Here is a 23,432-nt window from a genome sequence, read left to right on the forward strand (position 1 = left end):
GTGCTCGTTAAGTGACTGACAATTGTCAGAATCTTTACAATACACTTACTAAATGCAGGTTGTGCGTTACTGAGCAATAACCCCACCTATGACTGACTGTACTGGGCTTAATTCTTTGCTTTTACAATACAGTACATGCATTTCCACCCCAGTGATCCTTATGGGCATACTCAAAATATAGCTGTTGTAAAAGTCTTTTTTTTTTTTTTTTTTTAATCTTTTCCCCCATAATACTTAATGCTGCAGTAACTGCTTTGAAAGGAAACAGAATGTTTCCTTTCCACAGTGCATATCACTGTGTTTTTTAGCTACTTAAAGGGACATGATATAAAACCAGGATTAGCTCACATAACACTACAGAATGTCAAAAATGCCTGAAGGTACATTGAAAGCATTGGGAAGAACCCTCATTTTCAGCGTGCCATCTGCTCCACAGGAGAAGATACGATTGCCTTGCACAGTTTCAATCTGGGTGACACCAGCACCAATATTTCTGAAAATGGACTGCTTAGCATGTTCATTTTTAAATGAATGAATTAAATTATAGCCAGTCAGTCTCCACACCTGTATCAAAAGAATGACAAATGACAAAAGGAGATTAAAATTAGGATTTGTATTTTTTCCCTAATGTTTCAGATTCCTGGCTGTTCTAAACCCTATTCAGCAAAGACAAAGGGTATTTTTTGTTGTCTATTAGCAACAATTACAACAAGTCCAAGAGTCTTGAGAGGCTCCTGATGAAGCATAAGGCAAGACAGCATAAGGCTACCTTAATGTGGACCAGCCGGTTACCCCGCAGGGAGAAGCTGCCCTGCGCTACCTGATCAGTCGTGCCCCTCCCAGCTTTCCCCCATCAAAGCGGCAGAAATGGACAGGTTGCATTTTTATCCAAGATGACTATTGTCAGCTTGCCAGCTGCCGGAAATGCTTTTCTGCTAAGGAATGCTGAGAGAGTAAGCTGCATAATTAATAAGCATACAGAGTGGTAGCACAGCATCTGAGCTGTCTGTTGTGTCCTAAGTTGCAGGAGCCCTCATCAAGACCAGGCCACAAAGTGCACAGAGGCACAGAAAGCACCTATTAAACAGTATGCAGTCCAGCTACAAGGAAAGAAACTGTATTCTCCTTCTCTTTACCATGTTCTTGTATTTCCTTCCTTTAGTATTCAGGAAATAAGCCCTTTAAAAGAGGGACTGTATTTCTGGGTGGTTTTTTTTTTTTTGTTATTGTTTGTTTCTTACTGCTATGACATCTCAGTAGCTGTCTGGGGCTACAGCATCAAGAGGAAAAACAGAACTTGGTGCTACAGAAACTTGACACAATGTTGAAGTCACTGAGCACCCCCTGTATTACAAAGAGAAATATCCAAAGGCAAAACCAGAACGTTTTTAAGAGAGAAAAATAAAGCTAAGATTTCAGAATCACGCACTTTGCTTTATCCACTTAAAATTCAGTCACACAACTTTAAAAAGACAGCTTAATCTTCTTTAGTGGAGAACAAAACCTACTTGCTTTAGATGGATATTAGTATATTGAAGTTTACATTATAAACGTAAGGCAAGCATCCTGTATATCAAATGTAGGTTTGGGGTTTTTGGATTTGTTTTTGTTTTGTTACTGCGTTCATCTGGCTATTTACAGCATGCTGATCAACGTATGTTAATACACTACTTCAGCCAAATGCTCTCCTATACAACTCAGCTCCTCCGACACCTTACCTTCATGTTACCTTCTGCTGAGCCTGTAACAAAATAGTCCTCAGAAGGATCCAGCGCAAGGGCCTTAACAGCTGATTCATGTGCTTGGAAGGTGTAAAGGATTTGCCTCTGTCTGATGTCAAAGATGCAGATGTATCCCTTCCTACCTCCAGAAATTAGCAGTTGATGTTTAGGTGCATACTGAAGTACTGTGGCACCGTGATCGTGACAAGTGAAGGCTGAAGAAGGAGGATGTCAGAATTTAATAGATTTAAAACTGTAAGTAGCTTTTGATCTTAAAATGCATTTCTTCTATAAATTTTTTATAAATATTCTATAATTGTTTATAAACATTTTCTAACTTGACAGATATATTCTTTCACATGGGTAATGTCATATCAGCTGACAGCTTTTTGCTGTCATAAGAGCTATATAGATCTAATACACAAGAAAGCATGATATGCAGTCTATTTTAGAATATAGGCACATACCTGAATTTAAAAAATGGAGAAAGTATAAAATTCACCATATTAAGTTCAATTAAATTCCTGAGTTAAAAAAATAGTATAGCTGAACTAAAAAATTAAATATTAATTACCTTATAGATATGTATTATTATATTCTAATTTCCTAACCTATTTTTCATAGGAGCCCTGAGTCAATCTCTTTAAAATGAGGCTGAACTTCTGTGCAATCTGTTACTTTTAAAATATGAATTTCATAATGCACCTATTGCTTATTCAGGTACTGCAGTTGTTTGCAGATGTTTATGATGGTTGAATTTGCTCTTTTAAAAGCCCAGGACATTACATTTGGATTTGTATGTATTTTTCTTTCATAGCGCAACATGATAGAATTTTGCTTTAGGTTGTTACATAAAGATGAAATTATTGAACTTGGTCAAATAGACACAAACATCTTTTTAAGAATCCAGTCCAAGTGCTAAAAGACGAGGACAGTAGACAGGAGTTTCTTCTACTATTACCTACAGTTGTCCTTTCCTCTGTGCTTCAACAGAGTACTGGATATGTTAATTAAGTGCCAGTTTAAGTGAAAGCCTGCATACACATAAGAGTTCAATAACGCAGCCTTAGTCAGCTGTTAATTTTTTTTTCAGGACTGTATTCAGATATTTCAGACTTTATTAATACTGTCACAAAACCAGCTTTGCGTATGACCTTCTTTCTTCATACTTTTCTATACAGAAGAGATTAACATCATGCTAGAGGCTCTATAGTGCCAGTTCTGGTGCATGCATTAGTGTGCAACACATATTTAGACCAGTTCCCCAGTGCAAATTTTCCCCCTTGCCCCAAATGCATACACATACTATATTTCCTTAGTCAATAAGAAGTAAAGGTTTAACTATCACTGCAGTACTTACCATGTATTTGACTGTTACCAGATGAAACCAAAGTGTCCCAGAGGCACACATTTCTGAGGGGGGGGAAAAAAGCTGTTATGGCCTGTTGCTAAGTGATTCATGGGGTGACGTGACTCAGAAAGCATTCACATTTTATGTCAAAGCCTAGAAGGCAGAACTGAAGAAGGAGCCCTTGACTCTTTGCAGTCATTGGAGAGCATATGCAAAGAGTTAAGAGCTTTAATTCATTCTATGCTCTTTTATGCTTCTTAGTGGAACTAGACTTTCTACCTGTAAGATGTGTACTAATCCTAGGTTGTACCAAGAAATTATAGAAGTTGTTCTTTTCAGAGAAAAAGAATTATCTTGCCTTTGCTGAACATATTTCTCCCCCCAGCAACAGCATGATGTCAAACTAGTTGCATTTGGAATACACCTTGAAAAAACTGGTTAACTGTTGACCACTCCTCACAAAAACTAAATTTGGGAAACAAGCGACTGAAGGAATGATGTTCAAAGAAATCATCTGACACATTCAAGCTGTAACAAAGCTTAGAACACTGAGCCTTAAAATGTCAGCCACACATTAATGCACAAGAGCTAGCAAGTTAATGGAGATAAATAGGTAGCTTTGGTGAAATTCCTCATTGTTTCTTTAAACGCACCTGTTATCATTGGACTGTCCCGATGTAGCAACTAGACTTGAAGAGGTTATAAATGCAAAGTCACTTGTGGTTTTACTGTGGCACTGCCAACTCTATTAAAAACAAAACAAACAAAAAAGATGCACTCTTACCAGTTGTAGTCTGCATCAAAAGTTACTAGCAGTCTGATGTCACTGATAGCATAACACAAGCAGTCGTTTAAACAAAGCTTAAAAACTGACAGGCAATGTAGTTTGAAACTTCAGAGAATGGAGCAATAGATTAAAAATCCAGTATAAAATAAAAAGTTACTAAAATAAGTGAACTATAACAAATCCACAATGTAGTGTATCACAATAGCCTGAATTTCAAATTAAGCATGGTCTTCATGTACTGTTAAGAAGCAGTGAAAAGAATTGAAGAGTGTATTTTTACTAAGTCTTGGGGTTGTAAAGTCGTTACTGTCAGCTCTGATTTTTAATTTAATCAAAAGTAATGCTGAAGTAGTATTTGTAATTACATTGCAGCTTATGGTTATTGTACAATTAGTTTTCCAAAGATGTATCATTGAAACTCTACAGTTATTTTGATAAAGTGTGCCAATTAAAAAGCAGCAAAATCAAAAACGTCTCAGTGAAACTCTTACGCTCTTGGCCTGTCTGAAGTCTCAAAGACTTAACTTTCCTCTATAAATATAAAGAAAAAAATAAAAATTTCTGTTTACTTACCAGATAGGGCTTAGGATTTGAGGTGGTTTGGTTTACTTGCCAAATACTTAGAAATCCTTCACCATCAGCAACACCACACTGCAAGGAACAAACTGCATTTATTAGCATAACATGCTGTTTACTGGATGCTTGCTTCATGACAGTAAACAGCTGACTTCAGGAAAAAACCCACCTAAAACACCAAACCATTGCCTGCACATTAAATATCAACAACAATGATTGTCAGGTACGAAAATAGTTTAGAAGCCAAGTGAGTTCAGTGCTGATTGTTTAATGGTTATTTAATGATTGATACTCTCCTACATACCTAACTCTTCTCTGGAAATGGAGGCTTTTGAAGTGCGGAAGCTTATCTTTCAAATCCTAATGTTGAATGCTAAAGCTTACGGAGGCATCATTGCTCCATGACTCTACTTGAAAATGCTTAGTAAAGTACGATGCATGACAGCATGCCATAAAAGCATGATAAGAACAATTATGGAAGGACTGTACTGTATCATGAATGGTAAAATGACTGAATTGTATTTGTTAACCAAAATGCATAACAATTAATACTGTATATTCTATACAGCATATTCTATACCTGTAAGTATTTTACAAAACGTTTTTAGAAATATTTAGGATTATTTTTTATATTTTCTCCTTTTAGTTAGGTTTCATGAGTCCTGCCTGAGTGACCTCCATGTGAAGCAGTGGGGACAACTAGCACATCTTAATTTCTTACTTAAAATTGATTCCCATGTGATGTTAAGATTGCAACATCTCAAAACATAATCAAAACACTAATTTTTTTAAAAAAGTTTAAATGAGATTTTATGCTACCTGAAAATAGGTATGCTGGGAGATACTTTATATTTCCAGCTATTTCTAAATGTTGACCTTTGCTGTTTTATAGCTATCTTACAGTCATGCCCAAACTCCTTTAATTCACTTTTTATGGCTTTTAACTATGTTAAAAGTTACATAGTTTGTCAGTAAAATGCAGACAAGACCTGCTAAAATAACAGAATGGGCAACGTGAAAAACTGAAGAGGTGGGTATTCCTCCCAATTTCTTTCTTTGTCCGCTCTGTTTTCTGCATCTCATATACCTCACAGAGTCATTTCTGGCCAAAGTGTATGGCTCTTTTGTACTCTCTGCTCTCCACTGTACTGGAGTATACTTACATTCTTCAGCTAATAGGCTGTATCATATTTATCTTCTTGGTAACGCATTCTGTCAAAACTTTATCTTGGCCAGAATGCAAAGCATGAAGCACTTCTAAGAAGACCCGTGCCTAGATTGATACAAGTTTGCTTCTACAAAATAAGTAAGCTCAATATTTTTTTTTTACATGTTTAATTTAAAAAGGTCACCACATGGGAACACAGATTTCAGAACAGGGAGAACAAAAAGTCTGCAAATGTGGCAAATGGGATATGGAATAGCAGTGTGAAGCTGACAGAAGAGAAAGGAGAATAAGGGTCAGCATCTATTACAAAGCTTCCATACGCAGCCAAAACGAATGATACGATACTGCTTATGCCATCATTCTAGGACATCGTAACAGTTTTGTGTGCCACCAGTTAAAACTGTTTTAGAGGTCACAGCACAACCAAATGTTTCCTTATGAATAAAAAAAAAAAAAGGAAACCCCCTAGATGTTGTACTTACCTTATTGCCCTGCGAATTGAAATACATTCTTGTAACCCTGGCATTCCCAGCCTGCCGGAAGCATACCAATTGCTGCGGCCTTGTCCACTCAAACATTCGAACACTACCATCTTGTGCTCCTGTAAGATCTAAGATTAAGAGATAGATGTTCATTAACACTATAGTATTTTATAGAAAATTATCTACTCTGTACTAGGAAGTGTGATTCACTTACAATACTGATGGACTGGATGTGAAGCCATTCTCTTGACGTTATTCAGATTTCTTTTAATAAGCTTCATATAAAAAAAAATTAAAATAATTTTGAAAAAAAGACACAAACACACTCTTCAATTTTGTTTATACTACTACATGGTGAGTGTCCCCCAGTTAAAAAAAGCCTGTTAAGCTAACATTATTTGCATCTAATTATGTTTAGTTGCAGTATAGTAATTAAGGCCTGTTTATGACAGTTTTTTTAGACATTGAAAGTTCAAATAGTATTAATGTTATCTTGTATTATACAAAGAACTTAAGTACATGCTGGTGTGCATGCTTTTGATATTAGTCCCAATGCAAGAATTTAAAGTATGGGATTGTTCTGGTTTTGGTTAGCTTTTGTTTGTTTGTTTTGTTTTGTCCCCAGAAACTCCAGGTCCTACCTCAAAGTTCCCATAAGAAAGAGAAAAACCTGATTGTCCCATTATTTTCTATGTCACAATAATTCTATGCCACAATATACAAGAAAGTGCTTAGTTTTGGCCTTCTTTTTGGCCAGGTCTTGGTCATTGTAGGCCTTTTCTGTCAACATTGAATTAACAGTATGATGACTAATGCACACTAGGTCTCTCTACTAAATAATACGCTAAAAAAAGTAAGAGTCTCCTGAGCTGCATGCAACAAAAGTACTTACCACACCAGCTCCAGTGCTAGTTTGACCACTGCCTAACCATGGCATAGATGAAGATGGTTGTATCTGATTCACTCCAAAAGCTGGTGCAGTTGGCTGAGTTAGTGTTGTGGTAGAACCACGAAAGTCAATATCATCAGAACTGTAAAAGAACAGCAGTGTTCTGCTTTAAACAAATGTTTCTTTGCTACCAATGCTGTTTGCTTATCTCATTGTCAAGAGCCTAATGGCAGTGAGTAGAGGAAGTGATTATAATGAGACTATACATTGATAATTCCTGCACTTACATTGTACAAACGCTTTCCACGTGCTCCAAAGCTATTGGTGTTCAACCTCAACAGATGATCCTAACTGCGGTAGATAGATGTTGAGAATATAAGCTCTCTTGAGAAGAATATTGTTGGAATATTCCTGACCTGCGTGGTCTATATGTATTCTGTGCAATGGAGTGTGATACAGATGAGTGCTTGCTGCAGCTGATAAATTTACAGTTCTCAGCACAATAATGGAGGAGACAGTAATTCAGGCCATTGCATTATACAACTAGCATCAGCTACCACAACTAGCCTCAACACTGCAATGATGCAAATGCAGTGTTTCTAAGGTAGCACTTCCTTTATTAGCTTATGCACCATGGGATCTTACTTCGCTGTGCAGTGCAGACGTGCCCAAAATACTCAAACCCCTCAAAACCTTAGTTTCTCCATGTGTAAAACAACGACAGTAATTATTCTTTTGCCTTCCCTCACTCCTTTGTAAAGCAATCTGAAACCTACCGAAGAAGAGTAATTAACTTTTTTTGTATGATCCACTTGTGTTTACACAGGTATTATATATGCAGCCTCACAGTAAACCAATACTCTTAATATAACCATAAAGAAACAATCCTACCTTTTAGACTCTCTGTCATATTCTTCCCCAATCCATATAAATGACTGAGCAGCCAGTAGAGCTGAAATATCAAGTTCTTGAACATCATGTGTAGATGCCAAAACAATTTCATTGCTGTTTGCCTACGCAGCACAAACAGAAAATTTATACTAACTATAATTAAGATCTTTTTATTACACTTTTGTAGTATTTGCAGCTTACCTTATTAACTGCAAATGCCATTATCATATCTGATTCTTTGTGAATGATTTTTGCTTTTCCTCCAGGGTAGCCAAGATCTGCTTCAACCTACAAAACATTAGAAATGTCAATTAGCATGAAAATCCATTTTGTAGTGGTACATTCAGACTGCAAAAATCTATACAAAATTCATGCAAGAAAAGTTCAGTGGCCTCAGCATTGTTTAGGAAGCTAAACTTTAGACTTCTCATACTCTTTGGTGTTCTAGAAGCCAAAAGTTATATTTGAGTGTAAGAAACAAAGTTGTGTGCGCAATACTATTTACAAGGTGTTCACTCATCCCAATTATCAGGACATCCAAAGTTAATTCACTGATTAAAAGCCTGCCACACAGACTACACAGAACATATAGCTTCTGTTAGTCACATTAGAGAAAGAAAAGCCAGTTCCACAGAACTTTTAAGAATGTGCTAGAGGTTTGGGAGAAGGGATACTACCTTGTTTTTGTGATCTTCTGCTACGCAGTTTTGTTTGACCTGCTCCACACGATCTTCTACAGACTACATAACATCACACAGTCACAAACACAAAACACATGCACAAACAAATATAAAAAAAGAATGAAACATTCCAAACTAGATTTTAAAGGCCACTCTGTCAGTAAATGATGACAAATGTATTTTTAACTTTTTATAAAAGGCACAGAAACTAAGACAGGAATCTAAACAAACTCACTTAAAATGTAATGCCTCCTAGATGAACACAAAATGTATGATATAGTAAATAAATGGAGGAGTAATACACACACAAACTCCATACTTACAGGAATTCTTAAAGATATTAAATAGTATACTTATTTCCCATGGTATTTATGCGTTGGTTTAAATTTTCAGTTAGAACTCATTACAGTTGTAACTGGTACAATTCGTAAAGCCCTGTATTGTATATTACTATATAATATTACTTTTATATGTATATATTACTCATGCATATATACATATACACAAAGTAATAGCTCATTTAAATTTCTTTTTCAATATGACACAAAAAAATATTAGATGAATACTCAAATTTATTTACTTATTACCATTATCGCAAATGTTCTGTTTCTTTATTAGGACAGTATTCAAATACATAAATGTAAGGTGAGATATGTCTTGTCTAAAAATATTCGGTTCAGTTGACATTTCAATAAACAACATGACAGTCATGTTGATTTTAAAAAAAATCCAAACACTGTTAAATGAAAGAAAGGAAATTGAAATGCCAACGAAAAAATTGAAAGAAAAATTAAAAGAAATACTGAAGAGACTGAGGAACAGTTATAATTGAGTTTTCTTTTAAAAAAAAAGTTACATTCTTTGTTTACCTCACTTTGCTTTCTTTTCTTTGTGAATATATATCTTATGAAAGTCTCCTGAAGAAGTTCTTGCTTCACAAGAAAATGCCAGAGCCTTTTTGCTGGAAGAGCTGAATAATCCTTTGATCTGGATAAAACAGAAGGGGAAAAAAAAAAAAACAAAACACACCACAGGAAAAAGCTTCAATGTAATTAAAGGTGGACAAAAAAAAAAAAAAATCTAAAGCAAGACTCAGAATGACTTCAGATGAAATTCCAATTTGAAGAAAAAAAAAAACCCCAAAGTTTAAGCTCTAATTTGTTAAAGGCAAGTATCAAGAGATACTTTTTTCTTGCATTTTTTTTAAATCCATATTATGTTACTACCTTCCAAGTACTACAGTTTAATCTGCTGACTTGTGTTTATGTCTATATTTGCACTCTACTAAAACTGCTTTTCTGTTGAAATTATGCTGGCCCTACAGCATTTCCTTAGGTATTTCTTTCAGTATTCAAAAGAATTCACAAATATTTAGCTCATATATGAGCCAAATAAAATTCATTGCCTCAGACTTGAGGACAAATATTTCTAAAGAAGCAGTGCATGTTTGTAAGATATTTTAATAAAATCCTATAGCGCTATCAACCATGCAAATTCAAAGTCTTATATAGTGAGCAAACCTAAAGTTGTATTTTAGTATATTAAGAAAAGCTAGCTATTTTTGAATTGAAAACATGGTTCACTATCTGCATTTAAAGATACCTGCAAGCATGACATTGGTCTAAACACAGGAGGAATGGCTGTACAAGGACCTCACTACCACTTTCTTTTTCTCCTCCTCCCGACATCTGCACGTATTAGAGTAACAAAAGAAGAGAGTTATGAGGTAGGGTGGGAGACAGCTGCTACTGGAGGAACAGTAAAAGAGGTTGAATAGGGTCTTCCCAGCAGCAGCCATTGCCCTTGATTTGTAGTCCTCCAAGCTCTGCTCTTTCCTTCTTATTTTCCTTTCTTGCTGCAGTTGTGAAAGGTGCAGCAGAGTAAGTAAAGGCTGCTGCAGGAGACAGCTGCATAAGAAGGAACAAAGGGATGTGGGAAAGTGGTTTCTGTAAAGCGATGGCTAGAACTAAGATCTAGCCAACCTTCATTTGGCTGTTTAGGTGGAAATACTCTTTAGTATTTCTATGATCAAAGAATGTGTTCTTGCTAGGAAAAAAATACTTACTTGAATGGTGTGTTTTCAGGTTCAATCATTGCTTTATTGCGGAGAATAGCTGGTCCTGCACCTGTGCCAAGGTCACTAGGATAAGTATTGATGTAGTTTGGTGGTGGGCCTTCAAACTGGTCCATTCTATCTTGAAGAATCTGTTCCCAGTGTTCCAAATTTTTTATTACAGCAATGCCCAATGGTGATGTTACAGGCAGATCTAAACAGAAATATTAATAAAGTAAGGCTTAAAGAAAAAAAATCATTCAAGTTACAGTGTGTATAAAAAACCAGAATACAACAACCATAAAAAAAAAGAAAACTTGATAGGAAATGTACTTCTTGGCAATTGTAAAAAATAATGTATTAAGTTATTTAAATTTAAAAATTAAAATTAAAAAGCAAAGTCTGACAGAAAGCCACTTATACAGAAAACTAAAATGTAAAGCAGAATTTAACGTACCAGTGAATTCCAGACCAGCAATGGGAAAGAAGTTCTTAACATTATGCAGAACTAATTTTACCATTGTCAGATGCAGAAGAGCCCAGCTGCATAAAAAGAACAGATTTAGTTGTGTTAAAACAACATTAACAAACACAGTTATCTGCAGAATATTTTTCACCTTCTACCAAATACACAGATTAGAAAAACAGTGTTGATGGTTCACTGAGGTTTACCAGACGCACAGAGAAAGCTACTTATGTATCAACTATGCAACATCAGGGTGCCTCTGAGGGTACCTCGCTGCAACAGATCATATCCCCTTCTTTCTTTTACAAATCCCAGATTATTGTACTCTTCCCCCAGAAAAAAGAGTGTGCATGCGTGAGCCTCTGCAAGATTGAGAATTAAGTACAAGCCCCGTGAAACACCTCCTGAAATTCTCCATGAAATCATGATGAATACAGATATTACTTGAGTTTGGCATTCATGGCAGAAGCTTTCACACTGAAAGAGTCTCACAGATATTACAGATACAAATCCTATATGGTATAGCTGTAAGGACTAATGAGAGGCTTGAAGAACACATAAAAGAGCCATCATTTTCTCCATTATTATAATGGTGAGGTCATCCACTTTATTTCATCTTGCAACATTTTCTCTTTTAAGTAAGTGTTCTATTTAATCTGCCCCTCATTCAAAAATTAAAGATCAGACTTGAATCAGTAGTCATTGTAGAGCTGGCATTGTGGTACCTCATGTTCTTTGTGTCTTAAAAATGAAGACAGGAGGTTTTTTATTTGTTTTTTCCCCTCCCCCAAACATGCAAACTACACAGCTTTGACTTCCTAATCCCTTTTTTTTAGGCAAGTAAATGGGGAACTGTTACTGTGATGAGAATTTGTCACTTCTGTAATCCCATTACCACAGATAAGTCTATCCACACTACTAAAATTATTTGACTTTAAACTGGACAGTGTAGGGGACCTGTATTTTCTTTAATTTGGAAGCAAAGGCAGGCACACGACATAGTTATTCTAAAATAGTGGCAATTTCTGCTAACCTGTAAGAATTAGCATCTTTGTGTTCCTGGATCTGTACATCAGAGAGGAAAGCATCATCCTCCTCCTCATCACTGTGAATGCTTTCATCGGAATCATATATAACACCGCTGTCTGATAAAGGAAGAAATGGCTGCAACGCAAAATAAAAGTCTGCTATAAAAGCAATTTTCTGATCTCTTAACTAAAGTAAGAGTTGAATATTATCACTGTCACACAGTTTAAATGACAACAACTTCACCTACAAATAAGTTTCCCTAAAACATAAGCAAGTAGCAAGGGGAAAAGTGTTAATCTCTATTATTGGCAAAAGACATGTTTTGAAAGTTAAGTAATAGACTTGCAGGCTCTTCATCTTTTATTACGAGGACAATATTCTGCAGCTTACTATGAAGAGAGCTCAACATTTTCACGTTATTTTCATCCTCTAAAACTTAACACAGAAGAAATATGCTGTTATGAACTGTAAGTTATATTTTCCATTTTAAATTACCTTTGCCATAAAATAGTCCCACATGCTGAGTTCTGGAGGGATAAACTTTTCTTTGTAAGAGGGTCTTTCTGCAGGTACAGGTGGCGGTACAGTGCTATCTTTTACTGGTCTTCCTGGCACTAGCATTCTCATATTAAACCGACGGCGATGTTTATCCATTTCTTCTGATGGAAGCGGTGGTGCTAAATTCAGGAAATTTGAAAAGCTGATATTAATACTGCATCTTTAGAAATGGCTGTGTTTTATAATTGAAGCAACTAAAACCATTGTTATTAGTACTAATTTCTACTGATTCAGAAATCAAAGCCAGCCTAAATAAAGTAAGTGTAATCATACAAGAAGTTCACTTATGATAAATTCAATAACTGTAGCATTTATACATTGGATATATCATGAGAAATACATTTTATTATCTGGATTAAGTTCTCAGGAGATGTAGCTTTTAAGTAAAAAGCTTTTAGCTGAGAAATTTCTCAAGAAAGAACTTAAGAAATTTTGTTGCAAAATAAAAGTTATATATAAAATTTCACTAAACTGTAAACTGCACAAGTAACAGTAGTTATTCAAAATATAAGCTAAGGAACTCTTAAGATAACAAAGAAAATTTGAATAGAGGGACAGTCTTTTTGACAACTGAAGTCTATTTTAAAGTGTTGTGATTTAAAATGTCTTAATAGTTATCAAAATATTAATGTGGAATTTGTTTTTCAAAGTGTTATTGGCCAGGCAACATTGAAGATCACACTTACTTTATTACAAAGGAGCTTGATATTTAAAAAAAAATTTTTTTTTTTAAAAAGCCGCTACTAACATTCATCTACACTGCAAGTTTTTACAAACCTTCATTACCATCCTCTGAAACATCAGAAGCTGTAGCAGCTTGTAGGTTAAAGGAAAACAGAATACATCTCAAATGAAGACATGACTTTATGTTATTCATATTAACATCTTGTGAAAATAACCACCCTAAATAAGTTTAAATTATTCCATAAATGACAAATATCTGTTGTGCATACTTATAATGGTGCATTGCCTCATTACTGTTTTGTTTTGTATTTCAGATATTGGAACATCTAATGTTTGCATAAGTTTCAAGCCTATTGTTGTTTTGAAAGTCTATGTGACATGATTTTCTGTATTGTTGCAGTGTGAAGTCTATGACAAATGGTTGTATTTGCTTTTGTCTCCAGAGCCTGAATTCAATCTCCACTTATGCTTTTCCTCATGCAGTATATTAAGATATGCTCATCTGTCTTTGCAAAATTCCTGGTTTTAGTTGGAGCTTACGTATGCACGAACTATTTTTCTGACGGATGAAGTTGATATTTCTTCTCTGTGGTGTTGTACAAGGTGAAATCGCATCTTGCAATAGAAATTGGTTTCAGAAATACTGTTTCCAAGTTACTGTAGTCGTTAAACAATAGCATGCATCTCTCATACAGAAAGCCATAGGTATTAACACTGATTTATACCATCTATTTTTTCACTAAAAAATAACGACTGAAAGTCCTGAAAAGTGTTATAAGTAAGCATCTAATAGTAATATTAGCAATATAGTAACTGTACAGTTTTTATGGCAAATCCAAAATGTGCTGGGTGCCATTACAAAGGACAACTGCAAGACTAATATTTTTTCTGCTTTTTAATTAATGTAACAGTTTTCTTGCCAGTAGATACTTAAATTCTGCTTGCTTGGTTTTTGTCTTTAAAAGGAAGGAAATCTCTCCTACCAGGTTACTAAAAGGTATAAAATGCAAATCATTACTATGACCTTTAGAGAACAAAGTACCTGGAATATTTTCTGACTGCCTTCGAGGTTTTACAAGAAGTTTCACTCCTCCGCCAAAAACAGCAGCCCACATTCGACTGTTCAAAGGATGGGCTGCTAGTCGAAATAATTCATTACACGAATTGGTTGCAAGGGCGTGTATAAGGAGACTCAGATAGACAGCTACAACAGCTTCACAAAGTAGGATGTTTAACTTTGGTTGATCTTCATCCTGAGCTGAACTTAAGAGATTTATAAGTGAACTCACACCTGCAAAGAGAAAAGAAGAAAAGTTCTATGTTAAATGAGCAGGAGTACAAATGGAAAAAAAGGAATTGTTTCACCTCTACGTTTTATGTTAAACATATACTAATAGCCACGTGATACTTTTATTCAGATGAAACATACTATTAATATTTTTCTTAAAATCATAAAGATCAAAATTTAAAAAAGCCTTCTTGGGTCTGGGACTTCTGCGTTGTACCTCTCTGCAAATACTATGGGCAGTTCAGCTTGCCTATGAAATTCCTCTCTATTTCCACAGTTTACCTCAAAATACTAAATTTATGCTCGTACATTGGGAGCAGTTGTTTTGATAGCTATACCAAGTAAAGCATAGATGTAAGACAGTACTGTAGAAACAGCTAACAGAAATAGCTTTGCGAGGGGGTGAGGCAGACCGGAGGAAAACATTTTAGGATGACAAATTATCAGCTTTTATTGAGTTTTTCCTGAAGATCGTGATCTCTTCTTCAAGCAAGACGTTTGCCATATAGAAAGTTTATTTTTATTTGTTTTGATACGTGAAAATGTTAAAGGCTGTTATTAATTTGAGGACTAAATCAGAAACACTTATCTATCATTGATCATCTATCATTTCATCCATCATATTACAGGACAGTGAAATAATTTTGAAATGTGGAGCTGGTCCAGTGGTGCTAAAAGTAACTTTATTTTTGTCTTACCAGGCCACTGAGCAGGAGATGAGTTTGGAGTTGCATGCTCTTCAATACTTTCTGTCCTCAGTCTGCGTCGATCACTCAAAAGCAGTCCTTGATAAACCATCCCTGTAAACTGATTCGCTTCTGTTTGACTGCTAAATACAAATTAATTTTTTTCTGATGAGAAAGGATTTTAGAATATTTTTGTAATGAAGTATAGTGTATATATACATGCTTCTCATTTTAATCAGAAAATGCAACATTTAGACTTCTATAGGACTAAGTCAAGAATTTTATAATTTCACCGTATACAAAATACATTTTTTATTAAAACTTGAAATGTTTCCATGTGGCATTATCAATTTTAATATGTTATGTGCGTAGCTCCAGATATGAAAAAGGCTTTTTCAAAAATTTTAATAATATATTTGTTGTGAAGAATTTTTGGTAATGTTTTTACAGCATTCTCTTCCAGTTCCAGTTTGGAATATAAACTGCCTGAAACCTGACTTCAGTTAGACTCAGATGTTTCCCCTGCACCCCTGTTCAGCAATGAATGTGCCATGGAAAACAGCATTCAGATATTTTTCAGAAGCATCCCAAGTGAGAGTGATACCAGATTTTCCTATTATTTACTGGAAAAAATCTGAATGATTGGTGTTATTTTATCTGTGTAAAACTGATCTGGCATATCAAAGCTAGCAATGTGTAAACTGTATAAGTATCTATGACCATACACGGATATTTAATCCCTTTTTTAGACACATGCATGAAGAATGTCCATTTTGGATACACAAAGTATACTCCAAATGTAGAACTATAAGAAAACTTCCATTTTTACCTGTAGCTGTGGCTGTCACATAGTGCTTGATAAATGGATGCAGAAAGTGACGCTGCTAAAGAATGAAGTGTGTACACCTAAAATAAAAAGAGCCGATAAGCTATACATAAATTATATATAAAAGGTGGGTAAACTACAATTCTTTCTAAACAGCAGTGGAAACGTGTTATGCAGGAATGTCCTAGTTTTAAACCAAGTGCAGGAAATAGTAACTGAATGTTACTTTAAGTTTACAATACAGTACTTTGAAAATCACAACTGCTTGCTCAAGATCATTCGATTGCAGTCAAAACCTTCTACTATTATGTCAAGATAATTAACTTTATTCTAATATAGAACTGCTCCAATGAATGAGTATACTGAAGGAGTGATTAAGTATGTCCTGTTCTGACAATGAAGTTGATAGAATGGTTCCTGGAAGCCGTATTATATAACATTGCCGTTCAATGTAGTAGTAGTTGCTCAATATGCATAAAATACAAAAGTTTGTGTAATCATTGTATGATTGTTTTATCTATAATCTCTTTTTTACCTCAGTTATGTGATTACAGATTTCCAGGAGTAACAAGAATAATACTCTGTTATTGCCTCACAATGCAACAGAAACACTCCAGTTCTTAAACAGAAGAAATGCAAGGATTTCTTGGAAAGTCCGATGCAATTCACAGTATGAAGAAAATGGTACTGTCAAAGTGTTAAAAACGTACACTTTTTTTAAACCCACCCTGTGTTCATTTCCATCTTTTCCTACCATCTTTCCATGTAATCAAATGCTAGACCTTAGATTAAAGCTATGAATTATCTAAATAGTTGTTTTGCAGTTAGGAGGTGTCAGCTCTTCTTTCTGAATTCTCTTTTAAAAGAAAATGCATGTGAAGTGTGAGTTTTTAGAGTAAGAAAGATGCTTGCTGTAGCATAATGCAGGATGGAAAAGGAGTCAACGGATGTAAGCGAGAAAATTAGATGTAAATGAGCTTGGGTTACAGTTTTAGAAACTTACCTGCCTTGCAGTGGGACAACCCATTTAGTTTCCTAATTTTTCCCTACTTTCATATAGTCAATGGAAATTCAAAATAATTTAATGACTATGAATACTGATCTAAATGTACAAAACAATGATTTAGCTTCTTACTAATTAACTGTGTCATAGTCTCAGGCTCTTTAGCTTTTTCCCCCCCTCTATTTACTGAATCTGAACAGAATTTATTCACCCCCGAGTATGGAGTCAGATAAAGTAATTCACCACAATTCCTTAAAAACCAGTACACTTGAGGAAATTCGCGCTGGAGTAAGGTTTATAATATCTATGTTAATAGAAGGTTATAACATAACTTACAGTCTTCCATCTCTACTTTCATTAATCTCCCTACAGGATTTGACCAGAATGATGATAATTAGTTAACTTACATGATCATGTTGTTTTAAGAGACAAGAATTCAGTGTTTTAGTGAACGTTCACATTTGGAATAGTATCCTGAGAATGACCAGAATTTGAATGAAAGGGAACTAACCGGATTCAAAAACATGTCAGAAGGCAAGTGGTTAACTAGCATTTTCAGTTCGCCAGACTTAAGGGAAAAGGTCAGTATTGTGAAAGGGTAAGTACTGAAAAGTTAACTCAAACACCACATTTTATTTTTCGCATGCTCACTCCCCATTTTATAAAAAAATCCTTTAGCATTTCCTGAAAGCTTTTCATTACCTTGATATCTTCAGTATTAGGATGTGGTGGTGATTTCATCTGCACAATAGTGTAAAGAATATCATGGATGTGGTTGTTTAAATACAGCACAGGATTAGCTATCACAGTTTTTGTGGATGCTATGCTTGCAGAAAGCAACGGTAGTGTTGTGGGTAATGGAAGTGGAGACTGAAGTTGTTTTACAGTAGTTTCCTGTTTAAAAGAAAAGATTGTCTTTAAAATTATTGCTTTGAGAAAAAAAGTTAAAAAAAATGATGATTTTACATCTTAAATGTTTTTCCAGGGTTATTTATCCTCTTCCACTGCTGTCTGCTCAGTACAGACAAGATTTTACTGTGACTGATGTCAAAAGTAAGTTCTTATTTACCATAATAACATGCATCAGACCTGATAGCCAAGTTTGCGGGAACGCTTTTTGGTTTAGTGCAGGGAGAGTTCGTTAGGAAGTATCGGGATTGTCTATTAAGAAACACTAACTAAAAACGCACTTGCAGTAGCATAAGTTGACATAATACTCACTGGTCTGAGTTTAATAACAAAAGTCAAATTGCACTAATCTGAGTTTCTCAAGTGGAAATGAACAGAATTTTTTTTTATTCTTAAAAATATGTGCTAAGCCTAGTACCACCAAAACAGTTGTCTACTGCTCCTATTTGAAATGTGAGAAATCTAGGACTAGAGCAAGTTAAATGACTTGCCCAGTATCAGGTTATCTGCTGTAGCTCAGGTTAGTCATTAACATTTGCTGGAAAATACCTCTTTTTGTATAAAATAAATGTAGAATGTGCCATAATACAGTAAAAGGGAGCACTACCCTGTCTGACTTGGTATTATTTGTTGAGCCTTGCAGCTAAGATCCCATTCCTTGTAGCTCACTTGCATGATTTGCAGAGGTGTAGGGAATGAGATTTTGTTGTATTTGAGCAACTGTGAATTTAATTTATTATATAGGTACCCAGAATATTGTGATCAAAATTATAATTTCATTGGAACACACATATAATGCTGCAGCTATAATATAAACAGCAACATTTATATTCCATAATTATAGGTAGCCTAATCCTTAATGTCATATAACATTCTTAAGAACCAAATAATCAGGATGTGGAAAAGCAGCACACTTAAATACCAAGATCTTTCTCCAAGAACGTTAAAATTATCTTGACCATTAGACTTGCAGAACATAAAAAGCACCTATCTAGGCACAAACTCAAGCATTTGACAAAACTGACAGTCCAGAACTGTTCACACTTGCGAAGAGAAATTAGTTGAATTTGTTTTACCTGCTGTGACTCTTGCAGCAAGAACTTCAGCTCCATTCTTACAGATGCTAAACCACCACCTTGTGCCCCATGAAGACTACAATAACTTAGAAAAACTCTTAGAAGAGCTTGGTTCTTCTGCAGCCACCACTTTCGTCTTTCAGCATGTTCTCGTTTTGCTTGTAACCTACGTCTTTCTATCTGGTGCCGTTCATACGAACCAATGTCTGGCTTATCCATAATATCGTCATGATCAAGTAGATCCCCATTTACTTTGGTATATGTTTTACAATAGTCTTTGCCCCCTGCGTCATGGTTGCATATTTCATGCATAGCAGCAATCTCTTTTTCAAGCCAGTTGTACAGCTGAAATCTGAGCTTTCCTCCATCTACTTCATAACCTGTAGCCAAAGTCCTCAGTTCAGTCATAAGGATCTTCAAACAGGCTCTGAACTTCAGTTGTTCAGCAATAACATCAACCTCAGTGTCTCCTGCATCAGAAATCTCCCCCTGTGGTGTCTGTGGGATGTTGGTGTCTGAGGTTCTCCCATCATCTTCTCCATTCTTAGAATCAGATTTTGAGTTTTTCATCATTATCCCAACATCCTTGTCCTCTTCGTCTGACCCATTTTTGTCTTCACCCCAATCAAGAGTAAGGGGCTCATCATCAAATTTTACTGCTGGTTGACTCCAGTCAAATTGTGCTGAAGATTCAACAGTATTCTCCAAAGCAAAGGAAGCTGAAATTGGCTTTGACCAGTCTGTATCACCCCTTCCAGCACTGTCCCTTAGGGCTTTGGAATCTGAAACACCAGCCTGTATTGGAGGACTAGATGAATCTTTCTCTGCAGCTACAGTAGACTTTTTTCTTACTTTTGGAATTTTGGAAAGGACTTCAAGAGCTAGTACAGGGCAGCCCACTTTAAAATGAGCATTTGCAGTAGTGAAGAATAATTTTCTTTCTATAAGATTAATTTTATCCACAAAGCTTTTCTCAGTTTTTAGACCTAAGGTGGCCAAAGTCCCTTCTGGTGAGCTGAAGTATCTTCGGATGAGCAAAGGGTGGGTCCGAAGATAATTGTAAAAACTGAATACCACAGGATTGCACGACTTGACGATAACTAAGGAATTAAACAGATATGACATCTATTGAAAATGGCTTTAAAATAGTATTATTCTGTTTTGCAGTATTTCCTGCATTACAGAGATTTGTCAAAACACAAAAACAAAGACAGTTTTGGGTCTAGTTGCCAAAACAAAATGAAAGAATTACTTATTCCCCACAAAAAGATTAAAGGTATGAGCTGATGAGTAGAAAGATATGAAATTCTCTCATTTGCCTCACTGTTATATTCCACTCAGCTAAGCCTAAAAAAAGCTGAGATGATCAGCCAGGTAGAGATTTCCCCAAGGGAGGGAATATGCCACAGAAACCTACGTAGCCACCTGTCACTTAACATTAATTTCAGAAGAGACAGGACAGGAAAACCTGCTAGAACACTGCTAATTCCTAGAAGCAAGAATGAGAATTTAAGTCTATTGCAATAAAGACTAGCTAGCATTCAGTAGTAGAGAGGTATTGTAGGGAAGTACCAAACAAAGAAGGTCCTCCTGAGCTTATCTGACAGCAGAACTAAGTTCAATATCAGGGGGCTGGAGACAAGTCCTTGGAAGAAATTGGAAAAAGATTTATTTTTTTTTTAGGAAGAAGTGGAAATTGAGTGGGCCAGTACATAAGGCAATTAATCATTTCAGCATAATGGCATCTCGGGAGAAGGGACTGCATACATACACAGAAAGTATTTCTCCTTCTCTACTTTGTCTTAATAAGTTTGTCCCATCAGACTAATGTTTTTCCCTTACCTGGGTTTTCATCATCATCTTTAGGTGTTTGTTCCAATAACGTGTCCAGTGCTCTAGTGTAATCTTTCATTATCCAGTACGCAATGCTTCTCAGAAATGGATCAGAATGCAATTTAGTACAGCTGAACCCAGCTCCATCCTTATGGCAACCCAAAATCTTTTCATAAAGAATGGAGGTGTATGTGACAGAGGTTTCAAACTCTGATTCATATAAACGAGCAATAACCATAGCCAACTGGATGTCTTCCATTTTCTCAAGGCACACCTATGATAAGAAGTGGGGAAAAGGTTGCTTTATGAGGGAAAGGTAGTTCTTTAAAATAACAATGAAGTGAATAGCAATATATGTTTACAGAACAGATAATTTTTTTCTCATCATATCTGTTCTTTGAAGTGTATATTCATCTTTGGGTCAAAAATGTGGTAAGTGATATATATCCAAGTAAGATATTTTCTTCCGTGTTTGGAAAGAGGTGTACTTTCTTCTATTTCAGGAGTTATGATAGGCATAGCAACATCAGCATGTCAAAAATTAATATGGCAGAAGTAAAGATGTTTATTTTTATTCTACCTAGTAGAATAAACATAACTTCCAACTTTAACGTTAATACATCACTGGTAAGATATTCACACTGTCTCATCTGCAGAATTACATCTCTGAGGAAAATTCTTTACGTTCTCAGGTAAAGACAAACATATTGCATATAGATAGGCAGGATAACTAAAGGTTCTCTCATTCCCATTCTCTCTGGAGAGGTACTGCTTAGGTTATGATCCTGCTTACAGCTCTCACCTCCCTTGTGGCAGGCAACATCACAGCTCCACTAAAAAGGGAACTGAGCGCTGCTTCAGAAGAGAAATCCGACTTCTTTTTTTACTTAATGTTGTAACAATAGGTCATGCAGAATAGCTGGAAGCTGAACAGAGTGCTACAACTTAACTGTGCTGATCAAACAGAAAGTTTTGCCAGAGGGGTCACGATGGGTATTCTGAAGAGTGCTACTGCTGAGGACTGATGTATCTTAACAATTATTCTGGCCTTCAGATCAGCTTCCAAGCTGCTTTTCACAGTAGTGTGGAGGTAAACGGTATGTCTGCAGGGCACAAGGGGGTCATGTGTGGACCATACCATACCATTTGTGCTGCCACAATTTGTGAAAACATCAGCAGAGAACTGCTTGTAAGGATGCAGTTACATAGGTCAAATCAGAAACTGAAATTTAATTTCTCAAAAGTGGATACCTCTATAGCATCTTTCAGTGAACCTGCTAGCAAGAAAAATGCAGCTGATTGTTCAAAGCGTTGTTTTCCCAACAAAGCAAAAGCATTTTTCAAAGCAGCTTTGCGCCATCTATCTTCACTGAAGTTGTGGCTGAAAAAGGCAGTCATCTTTTCATCGTGCTGGGACCTGCATAAAGAAATGCAATGTATACAACTACTTATTATATAACCTTAGCATACAATCACTTGAACAACATCACTTTAAATTAAACTCTAATCTTGAATGAGTTCTGTTTTGCATTCCTGGTTCCATTAAGATTTAATCAAACTTACAGTTAGCAGAACTCACCTAAACAGACCCCACACCACTGCCTTTTTCTTCATAGCAAGGTAAAAAAGTGCAGCATCTAAGGCATCATTGTTCCTCTGGAATGAAGCTTTTGCAACCTGTAGTAAACAAACCCCACTATTATTAATGAAAATATAAAGGCTGCTTTTAGCTAAATAACACATGTTCTCTGTCAGGAAGGATGGTCTAGGTGACTGTATTATTTCTACAAAGCAACAGTAATTTCTGTCAGAATGTTTTATTCATATGTGACAGCTCTCATTACACTGTAAATGTTCTTAAGAGTCAGAAAACCAGCACTACTGCAGATATTAACCCTTCTCAACCACAGTGGGACATTACAAATGTGCAAATAAAAATCTTTTCTTTAAAAGTGTTACAGTAATTCATACTATTAGGTGAAATTCCTCTTGCAATCCATTATTTACATATACTTAAGCTAATACAAGTATTTCTTTAATGAACACTGTTTGGTTTTTATATAAATCTCATTGGTAGCTATGGGAAACAGTTTTAGATATTATCTCAAAAGCACATTGCATTTTATCCATTATTAGACCTCCCATAAGAAAACTCTGCTTCCAAATGAGATGTGGTGTTATTTTGGTTTTACATAATATAGGTGCATATTTCTATAAAACAGTAATTTTGCAACTCTTCAGAAGAGTAAAACCTGCATTTAGTTGCAGTTCAGATCTTTTATGTTCTATAGTACTCCATTATAAAAAATACAAAATTTGCAAAAAGACCCTTTATATAGTTTTTATTGACTAATATTTTTAGATACATTTATTTCTTAAATAAAACCCACTACTGAACTCAAAGCATAATTCCCTGTGTAATCTACAGATACTGTCTCATCTGTCTGAAAACAAGATTCTTCTTAAAACAGAGTAC

General features: G+C 35.5%; 1 protein-coding gene across 7 annotated transcripts in view; it reads right to left on the reverse strand.

Moving 5' to 3' along the window:
* Window positions 1–228: 228 nt before the first annotated feature.
* Window positions 229–23,432, reverse strand: part of DMXL2 (Dmx like 2) — a 54,190-nt gene continuing 30,986 nt past the window's right edge. For 3 of the 7 annotated variants that reach the window (XM_050903385.1, XM_050903383.1, XM_050903381.1), the window contains 23 exons: window positions 22,536–22,633; window positions 22,208–22,373; window positions 20,966–21,230; window positions 19,124–20,223; window positions 17,841–18,032; window positions 16,139–16,215; window positions 15,322–15,449; window positions 14,378–14,626; window positions 12,589–12,770; window positions 12,098–12,228; window positions 11,056–11,141; window positions 10,611–10,812; window positions 9,415–9,532; window positions 8,067–8,153; window positions 7,866–7,987; window positions 6,978–7,116; window positions 6,300–6,360; window positions 6,086–6,213; window positions 4,433–4,510; window positions 3,726–3,817; window positions 3,082–3,134; window positions 1,719–1,936; window positions 229–564 (listed from right to left, as the gene is read on the reverse strand). In XM_050903385.1, the coding sequence (XP_050759342.1) occupies window positions 355–564; window positions 1,719–1,936; window positions 3,082–3,134; window positions 3,726–3,817; window positions 4,433–4,510; window positions 6,086–6,213; window positions 6,300–6,360; window positions 6,978–7,116; window positions 7,866–7,987; window positions 8,067–8,153; window positions 9,415–9,532; window positions 10,611–10,812; window positions 11,056–11,141; window positions 12,098–12,228; window positions 12,589–12,770; window positions 14,378–14,626; window positions 15,322–15,449; window positions 16,139–16,215; window positions 17,841–18,032; window positions 19,124–20,223; window positions 20,966–21,230; window positions 22,208–22,373; window positions 22,536–22,633 (4,182 nt within the window). In that variant the 3' untranslated portion in view covers window positions 229–354. Of the gene's footprint in view, window positions 565–1,718; window positions 1,937–3,081; window positions 3,135–3,725; window positions 3,818–4,432; window positions 4,511–6,085; window positions 6,214–6,299; window positions 6,361–6,977; window positions 7,117–7,865; window positions 7,988–8,066; window positions 8,154–8,542; window positions 8,606–9,414; window positions 9,533–10,610; window positions 10,813–11,055; window positions 11,142–12,097; window positions 12,229–12,588; window positions 12,771–14,377; window positions 14,627–15,321; window positions 15,453–16,138; window positions 16,216–17,840; window positions 18,033–19,123; window positions 20,224–20,965; window positions 21,231–22,207; window positions 22,374–22,535; window positions 22,634–23,432 lie in introns of all 7 variants that reach the window. The other 4 variants (XM_050903379.1, XM_050903377.1, XM_050903380.1 and 1 more) reach the window with 4 other exon arrangements.

The sequence above is a fragment of the Gymnogyps californianus genome, chromosome 11 (genome assembly GCF_018139145.2).
Source record: "Gymnogyps californianus isolate 813 chromosome 11, ASM1813914v2, whole genome shotgun sequence".
NCBI lineage: Eukaryota > Metazoa > Chordata > Aves > Accipitriformes > Cathartidae > Gymnogyps > Gymnogyps californianus.